This window comes from Kogia breviceps, chromosome 12 (assembly GCF_026419965.1).
Source record: "Kogia breviceps isolate mKogBre1 chromosome 12, mKogBre1 haplotype 1, whole genome shotgun sequence".
Taxonomy (NCBI): Eukaryota; Metazoa; Chordata; class Mammalia; order Artiodactyla; family Physeteridae; genus Kogia; species Kogia breviceps.
Genome location: NC_081321.1, coordinates 95866188 through 95881672, shown reverse-complemented (window position 1 = coordinate 95881672; position 15485 = coordinate 95866188). Strand labels below are relative to the sequence as shown.

At 60.6% G+C, this 15485-nt stretch overlaps 1 protein-coding gene across 1 annotated transcript in view; it reads right to left on the bottom strand.

Annotated features, from left to right (window-relative positions):
• The window catches only part of ZC3H7B (zinc finger CCCH-type containing 7B), a 53161-nt gene that overhangs the window by 6537 nt on the left and 31139 nt on the right, over positions 1 to 15485 (bottom strand). The window contains exons 8-17 of the mRNA XM_059081046.2: positions 13693 to 13735; positions 12839 to 13032; positions 12169 to 12490; positions 11250 to 11308; positions 10333 to 10432; positions 8099 to 8260; positions 6045 to 6250; positions 4926 to 5026; positions 3750 to 3931; positions 1325 to 1410 (exon numbers count right to left, since the gene is read on the bottom strand). Of these exons, the coding sequence (XP_058937029.1) occupies positions 1325 to 1410; positions 3750 to 3931; positions 4926 to 5026; positions 6045 to 6250; positions 8099 to 8260; positions 10333 to 10432; positions 11250 to 11308; positions 12169 to 12490; positions 12839 to 13032; positions 13693 to 13735 (1455 nt within the window). The remainder of the gene's footprint in view (positions 1 to 1324; positions 1411 to 3749; positions 3932 to 4925; positions 5027 to 6044; positions 6251 to 8098; positions 8261 to 10332; positions 10433 to 11249; positions 11309 to 12168; positions 12491 to 12838; positions 13033 to 13692; positions 13736 to 15485) is intronic.

Sequence of the window (15485 nt, the reverse complement as noted above, 5' to 3'; positions counted from 1 at the left end):
CGCTCGTGTGTGGATGGCGAGAGGCCTCATCTCACGTTCACCGTCTCCTGGGCCCTGAGACCACCCCTCCATGCCCACTGTCCCCTAAAGTTACAATGACCCCTGCCTCCTGGGGAGGGTGTCAGGATCAGGGGCGACGGGGTCCCCCCGTGCAGAGCAGGAACTCGGCAAGCTGTAGCCAGCTGCTGTGAGCCTCACACCCACCCCCAGGGGATGGCAGGCAGGATTATGATCCCCATTTCATATGAGGAAACCTCGGGGTGATGGGGATAGTGCAGGTCGGGAGGGAGCTGAGCGAGCGCTAGACAAGCTGTCCGAGAACCCGCGACCTACTCCGCTGCTCCGTGCGCCCCAGGCCAGTCTCTAGCGTGTTCTGAGCCTCAGTCTCCCCGCCTGCAAATGCTACTGCGCCCCAGCTCGCGTCCTCAGGACCAGGGTGAGGACCCAGAGGGGTGGGAGGTGATAACAAGCAGTGGGGGAAAAGGTTGAGGAATTCCAGGACATTTACATGGTCTCAGAGGACCTTCCTGGAAGATATTCATTAATTACAAAGGAGGAAAGTGTAACTTCATAGTAGAGAGAGCTTTACTGTGGGGGCACCTTTAATCAAGTTACCAAGGTATCGCTCGCTGGTGAAGGGACAGATGGAGATGGCCTGCCTGCCCGATCAGACAATCCCAAAGGGATGGGCCTTTTACAAAACAACTGCCTCTTCCAAAATGCCAGTGTCACGAAAGACAAAGACAGACTGAGGAACCGCTCTAGATTAAAGGCGATTAAAGACACCACAAATGAATGCAGTGTGTTGGTGGGATTTGGGGAGGATTCACAAAATCTGAATGACAGGATGCCACAATTTGGATAAGTACACCAATGTGAATTTTGTGATGTTGATAACTGTACTGTGGTTATTATGTAAGAAAGCGTCCTTATGTCTACTTACTTATTTATTTATTTTTTGGCCACGTGGCACGTGGGATCTTTGTTCCCCGGACCAGGGATCAAACCTGCGCACCTTGCGTTAGAAGCGTGGCGTCTTCACCACTGGACGGTCAGGGAAGTCCTTATTTTTACACTTAAGTTTTTAGGGGTAATGGGGCATCGTGTCTACAACTTACCCCCTAATGGTTCAGGAAAGTGTATAGTTCTGTAAATAAATGTGTATGTGTGTAGGTACACGTCTAGGGAATCCAGGAAAAGGTATACACAAATTCTTCACGTTCTTCTGACAATTTTCTGGTAAATAAATTATGTCCAGGTAAAGGGATGGGGGGGACCCTCGTGGGGGCTGACCGCCCCCCCCCAGGCCAGCCCGGGGTCTTACCAAGCTGCTGCTGGCCTTCCCTGCGTGCGCTTCCATCTGCTGCCAATACTTCTTGGATTCCTGGACGATGTCTTCGTGGGTCATGCCTGGCGAGGGGGAAGCAGACACAGCATCCCTGGAGCTCAGTGAGGAGAAAGGCAGGGGATCTGCAAGGTGCTGGTGCCACCCCAGGCCCAGGGAGGAGCCCCCACCCCCCAGTTAGGCCGCGGAAAGACCAGGCGAACAGGGAAACCACTCATCCTGTCTGGGCCTGTCGGTTCATCTGCAGTTGGGAACAGAGGCCTGCTCCAGGCTCGCACAGAGAATAAAATACAGGGGTAAGAGGTGGGCTCTGCAGCATGGCGGGGGGCCTCTCCGCATCCACGCCAGTGGCCCTGTCCCTCGGGCCGGCTGCTCAGCACCCACCCTCGGCCTCCGCCTCCCTCAGTGGGGCCTCAAGCCTGACCCCTGCTTGGCAGCCTCTAGAGCGCCGGTTCCTGAGGCTCTGCGCCTGGCCCAGCCCGGCTCCCCAGATCACCGAGGCGCCAGGGCCCTTCACTGCCAGTCGGCAAAGGGCAAATACCCAAACCCTGTGGCCCAGACCCTCCCAATCTGACTGTGCACACCGAGCCCACCTCCGAGGGGCAGCTCACAGCCTCTTCCATGAGGCCCGCCCTCCTCCCAACCCCTTATGGCCTTCTAGTCCCTCTCCCAGAGCTGACTTAGTTTTCGACCTGCTCCTGTGCTTACGGCTCCCCCATGGCCACTCGCCGTCAGGGGCTTGCTCTGGGCCAGGCGCGTGCTTGCCATCCATCTTCTTGCCGATAGATGCACCTCTAGCCCAGGGCTCTCCCATGACCCTGTAGACCCCCACGCGTGGCTGCCTGCTCAACCTCTCCACTTGAAGTCCAAGAGGCAGCTCAGGCTCCCCACGTCCCACACGGGCCCTGACGTGATCCCCCCAACCTGCCCCTCCTGCAGCCTCCCCTTCTCAGCACACGGCCACCCCACTGGGGTCCACCTGATGCTGTCCTTCGTCTCATACTTCATATCTGGTCCATCGGCTCCCGTTGGCTCCACCATCAAAACACACCCAGAATCTCATCATTTCTACCACTTCCACCCGCTGCCACCCTGGCTTGAGCCACACCCTCCCAGGTCTCCCTCCACCTGCCTTTGGCCCCTCAGTTCTCCACGCAGCAGCCAGAGCAACTTTTTTTTTTTTGCGGTACGCGGGCCTCTCACTGTTGTGGCCTCTCTCGTTGCGGAGCACAGGCTCCGGACGCGCAGGCGCAGCGGCCGTGGCGCACGGGCCCAGCCGCTCCGCGGCACGCGGGATCTTCCCGGACCGGGGCACGAACCCGCGTCCCCTGCATCGGTAGGCGGACTCTCAACCACGGCGCCACCAGGGAAGCCCCAGAGCAACTTCTTAAGAACACTGATCAGGTCATACAACTCCACCTGCTCAACCCCCAACCCCCAAACCCTGCACACCGTATTTAGAACAATCCCAACTATGTCTATTTACCATCTAGAGGTTTTTTCAGGCTCGGGTCCCTGCCAACCTCTTAGGCCTCATCTCTGACACGCCCCTCCCCCTGGGGTAAGCTGCTCTGCCCTCACATCCTCACATAGAGAAGGACATTATCCTTCCTTCCGTACCAAGCTTGCTCCTGCCTCAGGGCCTCCGGCCTTGCTGTTCCCTCTGCCTGCAATGCTCTCCCTGCCCTTCCATGCTCAAATGTCACCTCCTCTGAGAGGCCTTCCCAGACTATCTTATCCCAACTGCCCCCACCCCGAGTCCCTCTCCATCCTATTGCTTGCTTTACTTTCCTCACAGAACTGACGCACAGCTGAAATTCTATCACCCTATTTCATCAGCTCGAAGAAGACAATGATTGTTAGACGCGCCATTATTTTATGTTCCACACACACAACAAAAATGCTGCTAAGCAGACGATGGCAGGTGGTGGGGGACGGTGTGCACCCCGGAGCAGATGGACGTAGGGCCTGTTGCCTCCCCGTCAGACTGTCTGCCTTGCCCTCGCGTACACACACCAGGGCCCCGACTCGTTCTTGCTCAAGCCCGACAGCGCAGGTGCTCGAGGAGTCCCATCATTAGGTGAGCGAGAAAGCGAGCGGCTCTCCACCTCCTCATCCCTGAGGCCGAGCTGACATCACGCCCTCACAGAGGGCCGGCAGAGGCTCAGTGAGGGGCCGCTGATGACCAGACCCCCCAGGTGGCCCGCGGGGCTCTGCCTCCCTGCCCTTCTCCCCGCGTGTCCCCCTGGCAGTGCCCCACAGGGAGAAACCCAGGGCCTTCTGGGCCTGCAAGCTCCCTGATGCAGAGCCTGCACGTCCTGTGACGTCCAGGAAGCACTGGCTCCTCTGCAGCCCCACGGCCCGGCACCGCCCTCCTCTGAACTGTGCAGCCCCTCGCCCTCACCTGAGTACTGCTGCAGCAGCCAGACTTTGAGCTCTATGAAGCTGTGGGCGAAGTGGCAGCTGTCCTCCCGCAGGCAGCCGTAGCGCACCTCGTGGCGGCACACGTCGAACTGGAAGTGCTCCTGGAACTGGCGGACCTTGGAGTACTTGAGGGAGGTGGAGCGGACGATGTGCACCAGGCACCTGGCGGGAGGGATGGGGGTGGTGGTGCACGATGCAATCCGCATTCCGCCCATTCCCGGTCGGGGCCCCCTCCCCAGGGTCAGTGTCGTTCACCCAAGGGAGGGGCTCCTCCCTGGGTGCCTCCCGCCTATTAACTGCTGGCACAGGAGGGAAGAGGTGGGGGTCCTACTCTCAGGCAGTTCTGGTTTGGGCCTCATCCGTGTGCCCCTCTCCTGGCCTCGACCTGCGGACAGCTCAAAGACGCAGCTGCCAGCAGGAGGAGGACACCAGGCCCCACCTGCTGCGAGGCTGGGAGAAGGTGGCATCTCTCTCAGGTTCCCCAGCTCGATGCTCCAGAGCTGGTCCTGCACCCGGAGGAGTAATAATCAAGTATCTCCTCTGGGCTGGGAATTTTAAGTACCTTCATAGCAACCCTAGGAGACTGGGGTCATCATTCACTTTACAGATGAGGAAACCAAGGGTCACAGTGGCCAGAGGACATAAAACAGACCATTGTCCAAGCTGGGATTTGGATCTAACTGTGTCTAACCCCGGGGCCTGGGCTCCATCAGCCACGCTGGGGCACAGCCAGGAGGAGTCAGAGGGAGCGCAGGTGGGTGCCGGAGCCCACCCAGCCCCTCCCACTCCCTGTCCGACGCCCATGTCAGGACAGTGGAGGGTGCTGGATGGGAGTCAGGGAGGCGGCCCCCACCTGCCGGCTGAGTAAGCTGCTCCCAAGCCTCCGCTTTCTCATCGGTTCATCAGACACTCCTCCCCACGGGACTACCGAGATCATTCAAATACCCAAGAGAATGCTTGGAATATAGAAGATGCTCAATAAATGTGGTTCTGTCCTTTCCAGGCGGATGCTGGACCTGAGTCCCAACTCCTACCCCTTGTGCCTTGACATCCTAGGCCCATCCTCTGCTCCCCAGGCATCCAAGCTGCCCCAGGGGGACCCTCCTCCCGCCCCACCCCAGGCCTGGCCAAGGGTCCGGCTGTGGGTCCCACTCACTTGTTGTTATAGAAGCTATGCTTGGCAGCCAGGTTGGAGCAGACGGACGGAGAGTCCTTGGTGCCTTTGCTGATGATCCGGGGTTTACTGTCAAAGCAGATCTGCCCAGGGAGGGGGTGGGCTGGGATCCAGCATAGCCACCCAGGAGGGACAGACTGGGTCCCTGCAAGCCCTGCCCTGAGTCAGGGGAGTGAGGAAGGGAATCCCAGGGTCTGTGGCCCCCACCTCTCTGATCCCAGCGCTCCTAACGCCTGGGGCAGGGGTTACTCCGTATCTCTGAGCCTCAGTTTCCTCAACTGTAACCTGGGGAAAACCACACCTGCTCTGTCCCACAGCTTCACTGTGAAGCTGGAGAAGGATCTAATAGAACTGCAGGTCCTTTGTAAAGTACATGCAGCCACCAGGCTGTGGGCCGTGATCCCCTGAAGGGAGGGGGCAGCCCACCTGCTCTAAGAGTCGGAGGGAAGGGCTGGCTGTGTGCTGGATGGGGGCTGGCCGAGCAGCACCGAACCCTGCCAGCCACCTGGACCCAGCACCCTCGCTTCACGGAGATGGACCCGCCGCCGCCCCTGCCCTCACCGCACTACGCCCGGGCGGGGAGGCAGGGGGCCAGTGGTGTCTTCCGTGACAGCTTTGGGGAGGAAATGAACTGGTGGAGCTGCTGGGATCGGAGCTGAGCCTCAGAGGGCCCAAGACGTAGAAACATGGGGAGGGCACCCCAGGGAGAGGGCACAGCGTGGACATAGGCAGGGAAGTGGGCAGAAAGGTGCAGTGGGCACTGAAGCCAGCACAGCTGGATGCGGAGGCACGGGGGGAGGTGATCAGGATGAGTTCCTAGAGCACCTGAGTCTGGCCTACGACAGCAGGGAGCAAAGAGCAGATGCGGTTGCTTCTCTTTCTGGCCTCAGTTTCCAGCCTCGAACAATGAAGGGACTGGATAGGATCTGGGCTCTAGCGCGATGGGAGCGTATGGGTCTAACTTTCTGAAACTCCCAGGACCTGTGGATTCTAAGGTCAGGCCTCCAAAACCCGCGGGTCGCAGGGCCGACAGTCCACAGCGGAGCCCGCGGGGACCCCTCCCCAGCCCCGTCTGTGAGTCGACCGTGGAGGGGCTGGTACCTCACAGAGGAAAGTGAAGATGCCCTGGTGCTCCTTGAGGAGCTTGGCGATGGTGAGGCTGCCGCGCTTGACGCCCCCCAGCGGGTCAAAGAGCAGGTCGCGGTTGAGGGTGCCCTTCCGCTCCTCCGTCCACACGTCGATCTCCTCCTGATGGTAGGCGAAGGTGCAGTTATCCCCGTACTTACAGTCCTGCTTGTTAATCATGTCTGCAAAGAGGCAACAGGACACACGTTCCGCCAGGCGGGACGGCAGCCCACAGCACCCCCGGTGGGGCCTGCGGAGCAGGAGGGCTTGGCAGCGGAGCTCGGGGAAAGCGCTTCCCAGGCCAGGCCCTTCTTTGTCCTACACTCGGGTGTGGGGGCCGGATCTGCACCTTCCCGTGCAAAGCGTGGCGGTCGCCGCGGCTCCACCACCCCACGAGGCCGCCTGGTATGGGTCAGGCAAGACGACAGGTGGGAAAAGGGCTTTGTAGACATACACAAGCCGTTTTATCATTATTATTATTATTCTGCACCAGGAAAATACCACTGGTTCAGGAAAGCACGGGCCTTGGGGTCCAGCAGACTTGGGCTGGGATCCCGCTATTCCTGAGCCTTAGCTGTCTGTCCCTAAACGGAGAACACGGTTGTCGTGTGGATTAAGTGAAACAATAAATAAAACTCCTGGGGGCCAGGGAGCAAGGAAGGCAGCAGGTTTATAATCCAGAGACCGGCCATTTCCTGGGGGTGGGAACTGTTTTTCTTTCTTTTTCTCCCTCCCTCACCCTCTTTCTACGTCTGCCCCATTCCAGTCCCCTGCCGAGCCTGCAGGCACACGGGGACGAGCAGGCCGGATGGCCAGGTGACCCTACAGACTGCCCTGCACTGCGACCAGCTCCGCACCCAGCGGGGAGGCCTGCAGGGAAGGGCTTCCCAAGATCCGGGTGCTGCTTGAAGGCGGAGCAGAGGATGACCAAGTTCAAAGGGCATGGCACGTGCAAAGGAGTCAGGGTTCAGCATATCTGGGGAACGGTTAGGGCAGACGGGGACTTGTAGGCCTCGTAGGATCAGGACTTCATCCACGCTGGCCAGGGCATGGCTGGTGGAGGCCTGCGAGCTCAGAAATGACAAGTCTTTACGACCCACCTGGGAAGACAAAGAGCTGATCCAGAAAGCCTGGGTGGGCTACTGCCACGGGCTGGCTCGGGGGACAAAGGCGGAGCCTGGAGCGGACTCCCAAAGTCTCCTTCCTCACCAGAGCTGTCCCGAGGATGTGTGATGGTGGGTACAAAAGGGCAACACTATAGTTATTTATTTACTTATTTTGCGGTACGCGGGCCTCTCACTGCCGTGGCCTCTCCCGTTGCAGAGCACGGGCTCCGGACGCGCGGCCTCAGCGGCCACGGCTCACAGGCCCCAGTCGCGCCGCGGCCTGTGGGGTCTTCCCGGACCGGGGCGCGAACCCGTGTCCCCTGCATCGGCAGGCGGACCCTCAACCACTGCGCCGGCAGGGAAGCCCAAGGGCAACACTATAAAGCACTTAACGATATCAAGACTGTCCGTGTCCTGCTGTGCAGACTCTGCACCGAGATGCTTGTTTGGGGAGCAGAAGAAAGCAAGCGAGGTACCTGCCAAATGTCCACTACATGTCAAGCAAATGACATGAGCCAGAAGTGAGGAAGATGACAACATGTTCAATTTTAAAAGCGAATATTTATCAAGCCCTTACTATGGGCCGGTCCCCAGTGCTTTACACGGATTCTCTCTCCATATCCTTCCAACAGCCCTTTGGGACCCTGCAGTGCAACAGAAACTAGCTCTCCGTGAACCACCTGAGCCTTGCACCCGGGAGCGCATTCTGCTGGTGAGGCCCCAGCTTGAGCGTAACATCCAAACGCCCCCACCTGTCTGTGGAGCTGGTCAGGGCAGGAGCTGCTCGGTCTGAGATGGGAAGCCCTCCTTCACGGACCACACCTGTCTGCCTACCCGTCTACCTGTGATGAGGAGCAGAGCTGCGGCCGGGCGTGAGAAGCTGGGCCTGGGCCGTGCCGCCGGCCCCTGCTGCAGCCCACCCACCTTTGCACAGGTAGTAGGAGCCCACGAAGCTGGTCTTGGTTGGCCGGGGCCGGATCCGCTTCCAGCTCTGGTCCTCGGGGCTCCGGAGGCGGCCGAGCAGGATGTCCCGCTTGCACTTGTGTTCAAGGCCCTCGCGGTAGGTGTAGTCGCCCGCCCTGGGGCCTGTGGGGGCAGGGAGGACAGGGACTGGTTCCGGAGGCAGAACTGAAGGCTGACAGCCGATGGGCCCGGGCAACGGGGATCGGCCCCCTCCCCTGCCGCCTAAAAGCCCACCTCCTTCCCCTGGGCCTCCCGCCAGCTCCTGCCATATGCTCCCTGGGGACAGGGGGCTTGGGCAGAGGGGAGCCCCTTTTCAGCACCCACCCCCTTCCCACCACCACCCCGACTCTACAGTGAGCCTGACCACTCCAGTGTTTCCTTGGGACAAATTATGAAGACAGTGCCTGGTAGAGAGCAGCCTCTGTCCCTTTCTTTTCCTGCCCCGGAAAAGCGCTGCCAGACTCAGCCTCCCTCCCCTGCTCCTTTGCCTCTTCCCTGGTGCTCTCAAATCTTCTGACCAAAGGCCTCTTCTCCCCAACAGTGGGGTGGGGGTGGGGGTCTCCCCAAAGAGACCAAGAGGACCAAGGTCCCTCGTGGGGACCCATGTGACGTGGCTGGGCCAGCAGCAGGTGCGCAGCGGCTCTGCTTCCCCAGCACGGGGGGCAGCGAGCAGTGAGCGTGCGGACCGGGGAGGCTGGCGTGGTCTGTGCAAGGAAGGAACGTCCTCACGGGCACAGCCGTCCAGCAAGACGGCACTCTGCTCCCCACCCCCACGGGGCCGCGGGCTTCGGCAGGACGACTCTGTCAGGGGTGACGTGCGTGTGAGGGGGAGGGGTGGGCAACAGCAGCCACATGACCACCTCTGAGAGGGAGAACTCGAGACTGGTAAGAGCTGTAACCCTGAGACACCAAGAGAATATTCTAAAATGTCAGAACTATGGGATTCTGGCAAATGAAATACTGCGAGTCTTAGAGTCTAGAATTCCGAAATTCTGGGGCTTCCCTGGTGGCGCGGTGTTAAGAATCCGCCTGCCAGTGCAGGGGACACGGGTTCGAGCCCCGGTCCGGGAAGATCCCACATGCCGCGGAGCAATTAAGCCCGTGCGCCACAACTACTGAGCCTGCGCTCTGGAGCCCGCGAGCCGCAACTACTGAGCCTGTGTGCCACAACTACCGAAGCCTGCGTGCTCTAGAGCCAGAGCTCCACAACAAGAGAAGCCACCGCCATGAGAAGCCCTCGCACCGCAACGAAGAGTAGCCCTCGCTCCCCACAACTAGAGAAAGTCCGCGTGCAGCAACAAAGACCCAATGTAGCCAAAAATAATAATAATAATAATAAAATAAATAAATTAATTAAAAAGATGATTCTAGAATTCTGAAATTCTAGGTGTGCTGAAAAGTGTCTACCAACACTGGGCATCTACTTTTTTTTTTTTTTTTTTTTTCTGTATGCGGGCCTCTCACTGCCGTGGCCTCTCCCGTTGCGGAGCACAGGCTCCGGACGCGCAGGCCCAGCGGCCATGGCTCACGGGCTTAGTTGCTCCGCGGCATGTGGGATCTTCCCGGACCAGGGCACGAACCCGTGACCCCTGCATCGGCAGGCGGACTCTCAACCACTGCGCCACCACGGAAGCCCTGGGCATCTACTGTGAATTGCTCCTACAGTCTCCCTTGGATGTGAGGGCTGGGAGCCTAGGAAGTACATTTCCCAGAGTCCTCTGCCCCCTGGGTTCTAGGCAAGGTTTGAATTCACCCAGCAAGAGGTGGACGGAGAGGATGTGGACAGAGGCGCAGGCCGCCTTTCCTTGGCAGATGTGTTTTTGCAGCAGCCAGCTGGACCCTGACCCTGCCTGCCTCAGCCTCTGGGCCGTGGGGTGGCCGTGACGCTGGCCAGCAATCCCGACAGCCCCCTGGGCTCTGTGTGAGAGCGGCGGACCCCGGCTTCTGGGCTTCAGCTTGTGGAGAAGTAGCCCAAAGCCCCGGTGGAATCTCCGGGTTTCCGCTCCTCTGGGCTTTCCGGCAGTTTTCAAAGTCCCCGCCTCCCACATGACATCCCTGTCTGCTCGGAGTGGCCGGCGGGGCTTCTGTCTTCCCATACTTACCTCTGACTGGTACACTAGGATTCTGTCATTCTGGGATTCTACACTCCTGAGATTCCCGGCATCTCTGGGCAGAGGGGTGGAGTGTGAACTTACCTGTTTTGGGGTAGCAGAGCTGGCACGCCTGCTTGAACTCGTGGGTGGCAGCCAAGGGGTTCTTGATGAGCAAGGCGGTGTTGGGCATGGAAGGCTCTGGCTGTGACAGGGGGAGGTTGGCCATTTGGGGCGCTGGACGATGGCCGGTGCCACCGGAACCAGCCTGGGCACCAGAGGTTGGTGGGCACTGTGACACCCCCCCAATCCCACCCAAGAGCAGAACTGCAGCCCAGGACCCTCCCTCTTCCTCCACCCTCCCAGCCGGGGAGCCCCTTGTAACATGATCCAAGAATCCAGCAGGATTAGATCAGCCTAGTGGCCAGTGCACGGGTGACAGTGACCTTGGCCCAGAACCTTTCCTTGAGTTAAAACCCAACGTGAAAAGTGGAGAAACAGGAGTGGCCCTGATTGGGGCCTAAGCACAGGCCCTCTCCCACTCCCATCCTCTCTCCCAAGCCCCCAAGGCATCAACAGATGGGGAAGAAGGCAAAACTCAGAGAGGTTAGGTGGCTTCCCCAGGGCCACACAGCTAGTGTGTAGGCTAAGGCCAGAGTACCGGCCACCTAAGTCCTGGTCAAGTGCTCTCCTCAACTCAAACCTGGCTGAGTCCTGAGACCACGGATGTTACTGACCCTGGAGAGGTTACTTAACTCCTCTGAGCCTCGATGTCTGATTTGGCCAGACAAGGGCGGGCGGTGGCCTCTGCTCACCCTCCCAGCACACGGTCGGGCCAGGAAGGATTTGGAAGGGCTGGGAAGAGACCGTCTCTGGCCCGTCCGCTCTTGGCCTCCTTGGGGGATGCAGCACCTTATCCCACGCTGCGGGCTCACCCCTGACTCTGGAGACCACAACCACTTTCCGTCCATCCCCCGGAGAGCAGGAGGTACCTGCGCGCCGGTTCTCGCCGAGTCACTCACCGAGGGGGCTGGCTTCTGAGTACTGCTCAGGGGACGATGGTCCTGTGAGTTGGCTTCCTCTGGGCAAGAAGACACAGGGCTCACCTGCCCTGCCCTGAAGGGCATGAGGACCCTCCGAGGACTTTCTCTTCCGTATTTCTAACTTGGAGAAGCCATCCAGGCCACACATCCTCTCCCCGTTTGGGCCGCGGCCCGGGGACAGAGAAACGTCCCAGCCTGGGCGCGTCCACCCTGTGCTTACACCTTCTGCACCCCCACAGCCCCCAGGAGAAGGCCCGAGCTCCTCAGCTTGGCTCGCGGGCCCACTGAGACCAGCCTCAGGCCTTCAAGGCCCCCGACCCACTCCCCCTCCGGCCAACTCCTCTGCTCACCCGCCAGGCCCTCTATCGCTAGGCCTGTGTCGCACGGCTCCCTCGGCCACAGCACGTGACCCTGCTCAGCTATCAGCTCCTCCGGGAAGTCTCTGTGAAGCCCATCTGTGCCCCCTGCAGCCCCACGAACCCCCCTCGGCGGCGAGGGCCCTGAGCTGGGTCTGACTGTCGGAAAGCCGATCCTGCAGAGGCCCAGGCGGGTCTGTTTCCTTGCGGAGTCCCTTAGGTCAGAGCGGTGCTGGAGGAGCCCACCACCTGGCACCCCCTCCCCCAGCCTCAGGACCATCCACCCACCAATCTGGTGAACCCAGGGCCCTGGAAGGCTGGGTGAAGAGCACCACACTGCGAGTCTGGAATCCTGGACTATCCCAGCCCTGCTCTTTGACCTTAAACGAGACACCCGGCCCCTCAGGCCTCAGCCCCGCACCGTGCCGAGCACGTCGGGAGACACAAAGCCAGAAGACGCGGCCCCAGACCGTGAGGCAAAACCAGAGCTGTAATCCCAACTGCACGGCGGGTGGGGGTGAGCGCGCCCCCCCAGGCCTCACCCAGGAAGGAGCTGGGCTTGTCCAGGGAGCCTCGGGTCGACCCGAAGCTGTCGAGGGGGTCCAGTCGGGTCTCCGAGTACGGCAGCAGGTCCAGGGAGTCCAGCGCCGAGCCTGGCGGGTCAAGGGCATCCAGCACCGAGGCGGCCAGCTTCTTGGAGGGGTCCATGACCAGGCCGAAGGAGGCAGGGGGCAGCGGGCTGGAGACGGGGATGGAGCCACCCACCACAGGTGGCAGCAGCGGGGTCCCGCCGGGGAACACGGGTATCAGCTGGGGCAACTCGCTGGGCACGCCGCTGCCAGGCAGGCCACCCTGCACCAGAGACTGCAAGGTGGGAACAGAGGGAGGAGAGGGAGGGGCTGGAGGAGAACCCCAGCGGCCAGGCTTGGGCAGACCCGGGTGAGGCTCCCCCCCTCGCACCCCCGCGGCCTCAGGCCCGACCTGTCCCACAGGTGGGGCCAGGGATCTTCACAGTCCCTTCTGGGCCCACGTTCTGCACCTGTGTGTTTGTATCCAGAGCGAGTCCCTCCCCTACCCCCGAGGCCTCAGTTTCTGCAACTGCGACGTGCGATGGGGCCTTCCCTCCCCCCCGGCACGGGACATGAGGATGGATGTGATGGGGTCCCGGGGGTCAGAAGGGTTCCGGGAAGTGGAGGGGGCAGCGCAGCTCACCAGCGAGTCCAGGAGGGTGTCCAGCTCCGGACCAAAGACGTCCCCGTCAGAGAAGTCATCCAGACTCTCGGGGCCGGGGAGGGCCCCGCTGCTGCTGTCCAGGGGGGCCAGCAGGTCCAGAACGTGAGGGAAGAGGGGCATGGGGGGCGGGGAGGGGAGGGGGGCCGGGGAGCCTCGCAGGTCCGTGTAGCAGTCTGTGGATGGGGGTGGGCTCAGTAGCTGCAGGGGGTCCTGCTTGGTGGGAGTCAGGGGTGGTGTCCTAGGGCCTGAGGTCCGCCTCCAACACCTTCCCCCCTTTCCCCCGGCTCCCGCCAGGAGCCCTGCCTGCCCTGCTGGCCTGACCCCATCGTGGGAGGCTAGACCGTAGCAAAGGGAGGCCCCGCGGGGTGGGAGAGGGGCATTTCGTTCTGCAGTGTTCCTGCGATGGGCCTGGTCAGTGCCTGAATAAGCCCACCTCTGGGGTAGGCAATGCCCTCTCTCAAGGACACTTTTAAAATGTGACCCCTCCTGGAAGCCAGTGAGGAAGAGAAAGGGAGAGGAGGACCTGGAGAAAGGTGGACTTTCGGGGGGCACGGGGTGGGGTAGGGCCACTGCTATCCCACTGAAGCAGCGCCTCACCCTCCCAGGCTGGAAGGGTGCTCTCCCCGCCCTGCAGGGCAGTCTGCTTTCCTGAACCCACTATTTTCTTTCATGCTTCACGTAGTCCCCAGGGCAGGGAGCCCCCAGGAGCCCTGTCTACAGGGCCGGGGATGGCAGGTGTTTGACCCATCTGACCTCCCGGGGTCTTTGCAGGGAGGGGCTGAGCTCTCCCCAGGGCCCCTCTCCACCCCGTCCCCTCATGTCAGGGACACTACCTGTTTCGATGTCATCTATGGACCCCAATCCATTGGAAGTTCCCTGTGGAGAAGAGGACAGGGCAGGTCAGACAGACACAGGCTGGGAAAGGCACGGTGCCCGGCACTCGAGGCCTCTCCCCAAGTGACTTCTGCTGACGCTAATTAACAAGGGGGCTGGATGGGCACAGGCCAGAGGCGGGGGAGTGGGGTCAGACAAGCCTCACATCTGCCCTTTGCCGGAACGCCCTCAGGGGAAGGGATATAACCTCTGAGCTCCATTTCCTCGCCCATCAAGGGAGGTATTTTACAGAGCCCTCCACGCACGTGCCAGGCAGGGTAAGTTCGCAGCTCAAAGCTGCAAGTGCCACTCCTGAATCACCAGTGTCCCCCCCCCCACCCCCAAGTTACAGCCCCAGGCTGAACCAGCCCAGGTGGGTCCCATGGCCACCCGTGGACCTTCTGTTGGAGGGAAAACCGGGCCCAAGCTTGCCCAATGGCCTTGCCAAGCTCCTCATCCTCTCTGGGCCCGTTTCCTTATCTGTAAAGTGAGGATGACACAGTCATCCACCTCCTTCTGCTGTAAAAAGGGTGAGATCGGGACCTCCCTGGTGGCGCAGTGGTTAAGAATCCACCTGCCAATGCAGGGGACACGGGTTCGATCCCTGGTCCAGGAAGACTCCACATGCCGCGGAGCAACTAAGCCCGTGCGCCACAACTACTGAGCCCACATGCCACAACTACTGAAGCCTGCATGCCTAGAGCCCGTGCTCCGCAACAAAGAGAAGCCACCACAATGAGAAGCCCGTGCACTGCACCGAGGAGCAGCCCCCGCTTGCAGCAACTAGAGAAAGCCCGCGTGCAGCAACAAAGACCCAACACAGGGCTTCCCTCGTGGCGCAGTGGTTGAGAATCCGCCTGCCGATGCAGGGGTCACGGGTTCGTGCCCTGGTCCGGGAAGATCCCACATGCCGCGGAGCAACTAAGCCCGTGAGCCATGGCCGCTAGGCCTGCGCGTCCGGAGCCTGTGCTCCGCAACGGGAGAGGCCACAGCAGTGAGAGGCCCGCATACCGCAAAAAAAAAAAAAAAAAAAAAAGACCCAACACAAGCCAAAAATAAATAAATAAATAGATAGATAGATTTATTTTAAAAAAAGAAAAAAGGATGAGATCACTTGACATTTGTATAGAGCTTAGAACTGTGCCTGACACACAGGAAGTGCTACATTAGTTAAATGCGTAGCATCGAATTTTAAATCCAAGCCACCAGGAGGTCGGCCTGGGTAAACTGACATTCTCCGTTCACTGGCCTCCACATTTGGCCTGAGTGGACTCGCCTGGCTCGCGTCCAGCTCTGGGCTGTGGCGTGCACTTCCCCACCTGCCTGCACGCCTTCATGCGAGCTGCTCCCTCCTCTCCACCTGCCCCAATCCTGCCAGCCTGGCTCTAGTGACATCCAAGGTGAGACTGAAGCCAAGGCTGCCTCAGGCTCTGTCTGGTCCTAGAACTCACAGCCTTCCTTGCCTCTCTTGGCAGCTCTGGCACAGACACGGTGCCCACAGGCCCTTGCCGTTGCCCAGGTCGTAAGAAGCTCCCCGCGGGCACAGCACGTGCAGTCTCCACGCCCAGGCACGCGTGTGGAATGACTGCCTGGCTGGCAGCCCCGACGCTGGAGAATCCCGCGGGGATCCCCACGGCCAGGCTCGCACGCAGTGTCTGTGTAGAACCTACAGAAGGTCAGGGGATCTGGCTGGGACGCTCCCCCTGTCCCAGTGTGTCCTGAGGCCACTACGTGTGGGAGTGTGTGGTGGACG